The sequence below is a fragment of the Camponotus vicinus genome, unplaced genomic scaffold (genome assembly GCF_025532165.1).
Source record: "Camponotus vicinus isolate PSW18456_S1 unplaced genomic scaffold, iyCamVici1.0 SCAF_11, whole genome shotgun sequence".
Taxonomy (NCBI): Eukaryota; Metazoa; Arthropoda; class Insecta; order Hymenoptera; family Formicidae; genus Camponotus; species Camponotus vicinus.
The window spans coordinates 13,255,007-13,266,551 of NW_028141947.1; the positions used below are offsets into that span (position 1 = coordinate 13,255,007).

Below are 11,545 nucleotides of genomic sequence, written 5' to 3' on the forward strand. Positions count from 1 at the left end.
TGTATAATTTCGCGTATATATAATATATAATATTAATAAAAACTATAAAAATATTTTGGATACGTTAATTTGTGCATGTATTTTATTATACATATATATAAAATGGTATATATCTAAAAATTAATATTCTAAAATGGCGATGGATGTCCAATACCTGCAAATAGTTTCTTAAAAGAAACTAAAAACTAATATTAATGTCCCCAGTACCTAGAAATAATTAATTAATAATTAATAAAATATATTCGTTCGTAATCATTTTTATCAAACAGTTAATAAAAACTAATTACAATATGAAATTACTTGAAAAATAAAAATTTATACACAACGCTATATCCATATTTAATCTACTATTAAATCTTTCTGGCATTATATATATAGACAATAATAATACCAATCCTAATAATGATAGAACATTTTTAACAAAGAAAAGAAAAGATACATTTCTCTCATCTAAATATATATTATTTAAATTAATTCGACGTTAAAGAAGCGTATCGTCGTTGAATTACTACCGAAATCATTGCTTTCGGAAATTGCCAGGAAAACCTGGGATTAGTTCCAATCTTACAATAAAAATTCCCAATTTTCAACAGGGCACCGAACTAGACGTCGCGAATGGATCTCACAAGAACCGGTGAGAAATAATTCTCCATGATGAAAATCGTTTCGACTCCTCGGCAGTACAAGCCACGCAACTTTTATTAACGTTTATTTAACGGAAGGAACAACGATAACTCTTTTATTAAAACGACAATCTCGTCTAAGAATGCGAAAAGAACGCGGGAAAAACACGGTGATTTCGCAAACGTAATTTATTAATTTATTTATGAATATTTTCCGATACGAAATTCGTAAGTATAAATATAACTGAAAAAACAAATTATTAAATTCATAATAATTAACTCGCGATCCTATAATATCGAAGGTGGTCGTCAAATTTTGTGATAGCTAATATTTAATCGTTGACTTATCACATCGAATCTTCACACTCTTATTCGATAATTCTTTATATTTGATTAGCAATATTTAGGAATATTATCTGACGAGAGGGACAGCGATAAAATTCTTTTGTTAAAACGGTAATCTTTTATAAGGACGCGAAAAGAACGCGAAAAGAACCTAGAAAGAACGCGGAAAGAACCAGGAAAGAACGCTAAAAGAACGCGGAAAGAACGCGGAAAGAACGCGAAAAGAACGCGGAAAGAACGCGGAAAGAACGCGGAAAGAACGCGGAAAGAACACGGTATTTTCGTGATCATAATTTAATAATTTATTTTAAGAATATTCAGCTCCGCGCGATATGGAATTCATAAATAGATAAATCTAACGGAAAGCATATCATTAAATTTATAATAATTGCTCGCGATTCTATAACGAAGGCGTCCGTCAAATTTTATAACGCTTATATTTAATCATTAATTTAGCATCGAATTTTTACATTTGATATAAAAATTTTCCGAATTTATTAATGACTCTTTGATATGAAAATATAAATATAGTTACCCTTTTATGAATATTTAAAGAATATATACTATAAAAATAAATATGTTAATTTAATAAATTACTATTATATAATCATTATACGTGTACTTTGGATAATTTTTCGTGTAATTTACATAAGAATGTATTTACGCAATTTACAATCTTCTTAAACATTAATAATTTTGCAATTTGTTTTAGTATTCCTGAAAATAATTTTAATAATTTGAATTAATAATTTAAATATTTTCATTTTTTTAGCATTTTTAAAAATAAATTCAATTTAATTTTTTAAACTGAAATAAAGCCAAATTACAAATTTCTCTATATTATATTAGACTGCTAACACGGCCATATCTCATATGATAAAATGTAAAACAAAGGCAACCATTTATAACTGGACAGAATTTATACCGGGTATCACAGAATTTAACATAACATAACTATCGCTCTCGAAAGATGCAATTGTAATTTATATGAGTATCGATTGTATATTTATTTTAATAATTGCTGGTTATTGCTTATATTTATTTAAATACTATATTTTAATATTTTGTAACTACTTATGTTCATTTTAATCACTATCTCGTAGAAGTTTATATTTATTTTAATAAATGCCGGCAAAAATTGACAGTACGACATAATATGTATATTAATCTAATCTGTATATGTATATCCTGCCCAAATGTAAATTCTGGCTTCAGCTGTGAGCAGCCTGGTATAATATATAAAATTCTTATAATATAAAAGTCTCTGTGCAGATTATCAATAAAAATTGATTAATATTATAATAATATATGTAATTAATAAATTTTTATAGTAATGCATAATTTATAATAAAATATAAAATTAATATGTGTATAACATTTATCATATTACATTTATCACATTACAAATTATTTCATTAATTAATCATTTGGCTTTACATTAAGTTTAAAAACAATATCTACAACAAATGTTGTAATGGATGAGCTAATAAGAAATTAGAGTAAGATAAGTGAATAAGATAAATGCGCGTTATAAGCGAATAAATTAGCATTAGATGTAATTGATACAATTTTTAGTGTTCTTTATTTTTAATAAATTAGGTAAAATCTATACAAAAATAATCTTTTCTCTATCTTTTTTCTTTATAATTAAAATACTGCAATATATTTTCGCAATGGATGCAATATATTTCGAACGAATTTATTAAAAGTTATTTAATTTAATCTATTCTAGCTCATCCATTTTAAGGCAACGGATTTATCTACAATCTCTATGAATCCGTTACTTTAAAATTAAATAAAAGTTTTTATCACTTACCGGAGCATTGATGTGCCACAGCGGAGTTGTCATTATCGAAGTTACGTTGTCTGTAACATACAAATATAAAATTCATTTATAACAAAGCTCAAAATACAATCAATATTTCAAAAAATTATTATTGTGCGGAATTTCATATCCGGTGTGTAAAATAATAAGCAGATATAAACACGTGGGAAGATTTTATAAATTTTAAAATTACTTTTTAAATAGAAATTTTTATATATGATTTTTATAAAAATCTTTCTCTCTAATTTTCTCTTTAATTCCTTTAAATTATAAGAAGGAATTATTGTGCGTACGATTTATAACAATTGATATACAAATAATAAATATTCACCATCAGGTTGCTTCGCCGATGCAAGATGCCTCTCCCAGGCCTCCTCCTCCTCTCACAATAGTTTTTGTTGGTCTGTAACATACAAAGAAGATTCAAATTGTAATCATGGTCAAAAAATTATTATTATATGCATTTAATTTTATATCCGACGCACATAAATAATAAGCAGATAAACAATTTTATAAATTTTGAAAAAAATTCTATTAATAAGTAATAATTTAATAATTCTATCAAAAGCTATTCGAACGTAGAAACTTTTAAATTACAGTTTTTATGTAAAAATTTCTCTCTTTTTCTCTTGTTTAAGTCATATAAATAAAAAATCAAATTACGCGATTAATTACTTAATTTAAATCGCGCATACGCAATTAATAAATAATTATATATAAGCGATAATTTATTTACCATAGAGTTGCTTTACAGGTGCCTGATGCCTCTCCCAGGCCTCCTTCTCTTCTCATGTTGTTGACGCGCGATACTTTCAACGGCACTCCCGCACTCACGAGCGATATTTTTATATCGCTATTTTCGCTATTTTACGCGCGAATACTTAATGATTTTCGCACTATTTCGAAGCGATTAAAAATTTTATATTTGATCGCGCGATGTAATTTTATATTTGATCGCGAGATGTACCTGGAAGTAGAGACTCGTGACAATAAATAAAATTGGGATTTTATATGAAAAGTTCAAAAGTTCCGCGAAAACGCGACGACGCGAGAATACTACAACGCGAAAACGCGGTAACGAAGCGCTTGCCGTCCGCGGCACGTTGACGGCACCGACGACGCGAAAGGGTACTTAGCTTCCCATTCAGGCACCTTAAGATTTATGATAAATAGAAAAATTTAAGATAAACCTCAAGGCACCATCCAAGTACTAAGCCCTCCCACCGCGACAAGGTGTACCCCATGGGAGGGTTATATTATATATAATTTTATATATAATATAATATATAATTTATTTTGTAATATACTATATAAATTTTAATTCGCAAATATAAACGATAAATAAAAATATAAGAGATAAGAGAAAATCTATTATATAAAACAATGTTCAAAATAATTGATTTTAAAACTAATTATTGCGCGCAATTAATTTTTACTTTTAAGTAGATATATTTTAATGTTATAAATTGCGTAATTACAAAATAATTTATATTTTTTAGATATAAACTTTTAAAAATATGATAAATAAAAAAATTTCTTTTTTTTTTTCTATTGTTTCTATGTTACAATTTAAAGTCACTATTGAATCAAAATTAAAGAAATAAAACCAAACGAGAAATATGTAAATTTTGAATATATTGTTACGTCCGCGGCGGCGACTTCGAGATATCGAAGCGCGTTCAACGTAGGCTGCGTTCCAAAATTCACTGCCAGTACTGAAAATCTATAGTTTACGTGACGTACACTATAGATTTTCAGTACTGGCAGTGAATTTTGGAACACAGCCACAATCGGGCACTCGCGGACCGCGTAAAATAACAACATACTCTTAATGGAAATTAAGAACTTTAATTAAAAACACAGAATACACAAACAATGAATAATAACAGGGGAAATCTCGCGATAACGACCCGTAATGTAAAACGCGTCCGGATAGCTTGACAGCTATTCTTCGACTCAGCTGACCATCGTTGTTATACAACAATAAATACTATTGATAAATAATTTATATATTGTTGCGTTCGCGGAACGATATATATCGAACTCGCGCGACACAATCGATCGGCACACGCTGACGCTCGCGCAAATAATAACGCGGTTTAAGATATAAAAACTTTAATAAACCACGAGTAACATACAAGAATTCAGAATAACGGATCACAGATAGACGCGCGTCCGCACAGCTTGACAGCTGGGATCATTGTCAAACTCTTTGATCGTCGTTATTTATAACAACATCTTGACAACGCGCGCGAAAATGATCTTCCGTCGACGTACTTTCCGCCGAAAGAATTCAACAGGTAGCGAATACATCCAGGGGGATAGGACGTGGAAACGTAACAATATAATAAATAATGAATGTGATGAATAATTAAAATATTAATGACTTACATCATATCTTATTGATCCATCCATTTCCAAGATTTCCTTTTTTCTTTTGCTTTCTTCGCTTTTTTCTCGTGGCACTTCAATCCTCGTTACACTCATTTGAATTCCTCGTTGCACTTACACTCATACACGAAAAGTTCCGCGTTGCACTTGCAATTGTGTTTAGAGAAAGAATTTGATAATATATGGAACGTCTCACATCACTACTTCACTGCTCAAGAGCCACTGAGCGAATGATCGTAAGTCAGAAATATTACCGCGGTACTGTTTATATCGCTAAGGTTGACTATGTAAAGAAAGAATTTGATAATATATGGAACGTCTCACATCACTACTTCACTGCTCAAGAGCCACTGAGCGAATGATCGTAAGTCAGAAATATTACCGCGGTACTGTTTATATCGCCAAGGTTGACTATGTAAAGAAAGAATTTGATAATATATGGAACGTCTCACATCACTACTTCACTGCTCAAGAGCCACTGAGCGAATGATCGTAAGTCAGAAACATTACCGCGGTACTGTTTATATCGCCAAGGTTGACTATGTAAAGGAAGAATTTGATAATATATGGAACGTCTCACATCACTACTTCACTGCTCAAGAGCCACTGAGCGAATGATCGTAAGTCAGAAACATTACCGCGGTACTGTTTATATCGCCAAGGTTGACTATGTAAAGGAAGAATTTGATAATATATGGAACGTCTCACATCACTACTTCACTGCTCAAGAGCCACTGAGCGAATGATCGTAAGTCAGAAACATTATCACGGTACTATTTATATCGCCAAGTTCGACTATGTAAAGAAAGAATTTGATAATATATGAAACGTCACTACTTTATTGCTCAAGGTTACTGTGCGAATGATCGTAAGTCAAAAACATTATCGCGATACTGTTTATATCGTCAACCAAGTTCGACTTATACTATGTTATTGTTATAATTCGTCGTTGAAATATTCTATGAGTGATTGCCGATTAAGAAAATTTAAATTGGTCATCGTTAAGGAAATTATTTTAATAAACATTAATAATCGAAAGATCATAACAAAATTAATTCTTTTATCCCCTTTTATGTACCCCCGTTCCAATTTTTATTCGCAGTAATTAATGATTGCGATTCGATAAGGATTTATCGTTGCGATACAATTTTATCATAAGTCGTTCGTCGTTTATCATAAGTTAATTAATTTCTAATTATTAATAATTATATCAAATTATGTTTCGATATTAATCGTAATCGCGTTTAGAAAAAAATTCGACAATAATAGAATATGCGAAGCGTTTCGCACCACTACTTTATTGCTCGAGTGTCACCGTGCGAATGATAACAAAGCCGTAACATATTAATAATAGCACGCTATTGTTTATATTGCCAAAGTCGATCACCGTGTTATTGATAATTCGTTGCCGAAATATTTTACGTACTATAACATATACATGAAAATATTAAATTGTAAAAGTTTTTCAATTTATAGATTAATTAAACGATTATTTATTAAACAATTAACTAACATACAAAGCATATATATATATTTCGCATCATTATTTTACTGCTCGAATGTCACCGAGCAAATGATAGCAAAACCATAACATACAAACAATAGCACGCTATTGTTTACGTTGTAAAAGTCGAACATTATGTTATTGATAATTCGTCGAAATATTTTATATACTATAAAATATACACGAGCGGAATATTAAATTATAGAAGTATTTTAAATCTTAAAAAATAAAATATATCACATCCTGCCGGAAAATATAGAAATTCTTAAAAATAGAATTCGTAACGCATGTGCAGAGATCATGATAAGTCTCTCATGATAAGTCGCGTAAAAGAAAATTTCATGCGCAGAATTGCTTTATGTTTAGAAGAAGATGGTGGTTATATTGAACATTTATTATAATTCATTACATGTAAAGATCAAAAATATTTGTCATTATAAGTATATTTTATTATATTTGTTTATTATATTTTTTACTATATTTTTTCAAATTTATTTATTAAATTTACGTTATACATATATACATATACACATATACAGGGTGAGTTTTAATGGTTGTGTCAATCTTTTTATCATACGGGAGATTACCGATCGCAATTTTAATAAATTGATTGATACATAATCAATCATTGATCTATGTATCGATCAATTACCGATCGCAATTTATTAAAATTGCGATCGGTAATCTCCCGCATGATAAAAAGATTGACACAACCATTAAAACTCACCCTGTATATATATATATATATATATATATATATATATATATATATATATATATATATAAAGAGAAAGAAAGAGAAAAACTATAAAACTCATTTATATTAAAAATTTATGTACATTTATACATATAAGCATCTTGCTACAACACTGGTGCTACCAGCATTTCGTCCACGTAGCACGGAACAGAACCAGAAATTATATGTTACCCTCTGAGAACATTCGTGGACACTGACTTCCCTCTCATTCTTCTCTTTGACATACATGATAATGTTAAAAAGCATTCAAGGACAACCTAATATAGTAGTTAGAAATAATCACAATTAATCTTTAAAATCGGCAAAAACGAAGAAGAATCGGTAATTATAAACCTATACATATGCAACTTGTTATTTGATTGTTTTTTACAGAATTTATAATAATTTGCCGGTTATGTTGTTCGGCAAAGTAACGCATTAGATGCAAAGTAAATATTTATTATAATTGTGCTAATATATTTCAATAAAAACATACAAAGCTATCTTATAGTATCAATAATTTGTTATTCATTTATGATAGAAATGATGTATGCCTTCAATATTGGTTATGAGCAAACTGTTACTTATACGTGTATATATGTATATTCAAGTTTTTAATTGTCAAATTGATTTATGCTACCAAATTGTAGAATTTCAAGATGCAAAAATTTAGGAGAGCTCAAGCACAAAATAAGTTGTCCATCGAAAGACACTTGGAGGCCAACATGTCATTAAATTCGTCTAGTGAAGAAGAAGATGAAACAAATGAAGAAGATGTCCAAAATGTAGTGGGCAAAGTATTGTTGGCATATCAGGGACAAAGTACGGATGCAGAGAAAGTGATATCATACTTAATTAATTCTTTCCAATCAAGTAGCGCTGTTTGTTTGATATGTATATCAACTGTCAAGAAGATAGATCCGGTATGTTCATATAACATGGCATTACTGTCTGGTTAATATTTTAATTTTATTTACATTGTTAAATACATTTTTAATAAATTTTTACTAAATATATGCAAAATTAAAGATTTCTGCAATTTTTGTCTATATTTATATAAGTAGTAATATTTATACATGCTAAAATATAAATTTATCAATCTTAAAATATAAATTTTTAAATTGTTATGTATATTATATATTTTTCCTGTCAACTTTGTTCAAATTTAAAAAAAATATATATATATGTTTTCAGTAAAATACACTGTATAATAGAATAGTTTCTTATTATCTTATTTTCCCCTCTTTTTATATAGATATGGAACTGTAACAAATGTTATGCATTTTTGCACATGTCCTGCATCTTACGTTGGATCAATGACAGTTTAAGTTACAAACAGGCTAAAGGAATCGCACCAATCTGGGCATGGTATACATCATGAAATATTCCAAAAATAGTTTTCATAAAATACATAGAATACATATATAAGTTAAAAGTTCTATTTAATTTTGACCAAAAATACATATATTACAGCCCAAAATGTCGCATGGAATATAACCAGGATCAGATTCCAAGATCATACGAATGTTTCTGTAAAAAGACTATAAATCCTCCATATCAACCCTGGATAATTCCACATTCTTGTGACGAAACTTGTGGCAAGCTCTTGCAACCAGAATGTGGTCACAAATGTGTATTGCTCTGTCATCCTGGCCCATGCCCACCATGTGCAAAGATGGTGTCGGTCAAATGCTATTGTGGCAATCTACTGCCACAGCCACGTCGTTGCAATGCTAAAAATTGGAGTTGTGGAACAGTATGTGATAAAAAATATAAATTTTGCTCGCACACTTGTAATAACTTGTGTCATGATGGAGAATGTCCCCCTTGTATGGAAACAGTATCACTGAAATGCCACTGTAAGAGTAATCAAAAAGAAGGAAAATGCTATGAAGGTACGTGGAGTTGTGAGAGACCTTGTAATAGAAAATTCTCTTGTAATGTACATATTTGCGAGAGTACATGTCACTTACCCGATGATTGTGGTAATTGTCCGCTGGAGAAGAATAGATGTTGTCCTTGCGGGAAGAAACGATACGAAGTTTCGTGCAGGCAGCAACAAGTACCAACGTGCGGCGATACTTGCGGGAAATTGTTAGACTGTGGATCACATTTCTGCAATATGAGATGCCATATTGATCGTTGTGGTCAGTGTCTGGAAGTAGTAACAAAATCTTGCAGATGTGGCAGTTATACAAAAGAGATTGCTTGTGGAAAAGAATTTCACTGCAACAAGAAATGTACACAAATGCGCTTATGTGGTAGACACCTATGTAATAAAAAATGTTGCGATTGCATATCGAAGAATACATCTAATCCCTGTGAAAAAACGTGCGAAAATATGCTTAATTGCCGCAAGCACAAGTGCGCCGCACCCTGCCACAGTGGTCCTTGCTATCCATGCACAAGAATGGACACTGTACAATGTCGATGCGGCAGTAGTAAAATAACAGTGCCATGCGGTACCAGAAAAAGAATCAAACCGCCGCCATGTAATAAATCTTGTAAAATTCCGCCTGATTGTCATCACAACAAAAGGGAAACCCATAGATGTCATCAAGGCCCGTGTCCACCATGCAAAAAGATCTGCGGCTTGATACACAAAAGATGCGGTCACTCTTGCCCAGCCACTTGTCACACGAAGGTCTGGGTGAAGGTCAAAGCGAACGGAGTAAAAGCACAACCTATTGGACCTTGGGAAAAACCTGGTAAAGATATTATGGAATTGAAGACTTTACCGTGTCCACCATGTGAGATTTCCGTGTCCGTGACCTGTCTCGGCGGTCATGAGACGCGTCCCTGGCCGTGTCATATGTCGAAGCCAAGCTCTTGCGGCAGGGCTTGTGGCCAACTATTGCCGTGTAAAAATCATACCTGCGAATTGACCTGTCATAAGATACAAACTTCTGATAACAAATCGGACAGTGGTATACCGTGTATGGAATGCGAAAAGGAATGCCAATTCGCACGTTTACCGGGTTGTATGCACGCATGTCCGGAACCTTGTCATCCGGCGCCTTGCAAATCGTGCAAGCAATTGGTGCGAGTCTCTTGTCACTGTGGTATTAGTACCCTTTACCGACACTGTGTAGATTTGATAACCGCGACGAATAAGAAACATGATGAATTACTCAAATGTGGAAACCAGTGTCCAAAAAATGTAATTACATTCATGTACTCTTGATGAAATGTATATAAATTTTGCTTCTTTTTTAACAGAAAGTATAATGTGTTTTTTCATTTCAGTATTCATGCGGCCACCGTTGCATTAATGATTGCCATCCAGGAGAGTGCAAAGGAGAGGAGCAATGTAGCAAGAAAGTTAGATTATGGTGTAAATGTAAAAGGATCAAAAAGGACTTTCTTTGTTTGCGTCTTCAAAAGGAGCAAATTACTGTAGAATGCGATAATGTGTGCGAATCATTGAAGATTGAGAAAAAGGAGGCTCAAGAAGCTATTATAGCAAAGAAACGAGAGGCAGAAGAGCTACGTAATCGGAAAGAGATTGAGAAATTTGAGAAAAAGTTCAAGCCACGCCGAAAGAGGAAAGACAAGTATGAAAATTCGAAATTATCTCAAGGAAACATGGGGAATAACTGTTGGAATGCATGGATTTTAGCGATTATTGTAAGCATTATAGGTATAGTAATAGTATATATGACTTCTTTTGATTCAAGTATGCTTAAAATGAGTTGATTCTACAAATTGATCTGAAATTAATGACACTATACAATGATCAATTTACAATAATAATCATATATCTGTGATTATCAGTGTGATTATCAATGTATATATATATAATATATATATTTATATATATTTATATATATTTATATTTAATATTAATAATGATAGACTGAGAATAATTATTTAGAGAAATTTGATTTTTATTTCACGAGATTTTAACGATTTTGTAATAAAATTAAGGTAATTTCAAAGAATTTAAAGATAAAAATATAAATTGTATTTATTAAATATAGATAAAAAAATAAATCATTAAATATGTAACTTTTTAAGTATTAAAAAATTGTCATGTTATATATAAAATAAATAGTCCTTAACACATTATATGAAAATAAATAGAATAAAAACTGAAAATAATGATAACTAAAATAAAAAGT

At 30.9% G+C, this 11,545-nt stretch overlaps 1 protein-coding gene and 1 long non-coding RNA gene across 2 annotated transcripts; one reads left to right on the top strand and one right to left on the bottom strand.

Moving 5' to 3' along the window:
- Nucleotides 1-2,638: 2,638 nt before the first annotated feature.
- On the bottom strand, nucleotides 2,639-3,648 carry LOC145961327 (uncharacterized). The gene is made up of 3 exons (XR_014435617.1): nucleotides 3,530-3,648; nucleotides 3,125-3,196; nucleotides 2,639-2,834 (listed from the first exon to the last, which is right to left on the bottom strand). It is a non-coding gene; the product is annotated as an uncharacterized LOC145961327 (long non-coding RNA).
- A 3,961-nt stretch (nucleotides 3,649-7,609) lies between these two features.
- On the top strand, nucleotides 7,610-11,489 carry LOC145961642 (NF-X1-type zinc finger protein NFXL1). Its single transcript, XM_083082070.1, has 5 exons — nucleotides 7,610-7,766; nucleotides 8,075-8,347; nucleotides 8,680-8,792; nucleotides 8,898-10,584; nucleotides 10,671-11,489. Exons 2-5 carry the CDS (start codon nucleotides 8,084-8,086, stop codon nucleotides 11,118-11,120), a joined length of 2,514 nt encoding a protein of 837 aa, XP_082938196.1. The 5' UTR covers nucleotides 7,610-7,766; nucleotides 8,075-8,083; the 3' UTR covers nucleotides 11,121-11,489.
- Nucleotides 11,490-11,545: the final 56 nt, after the last annotated feature.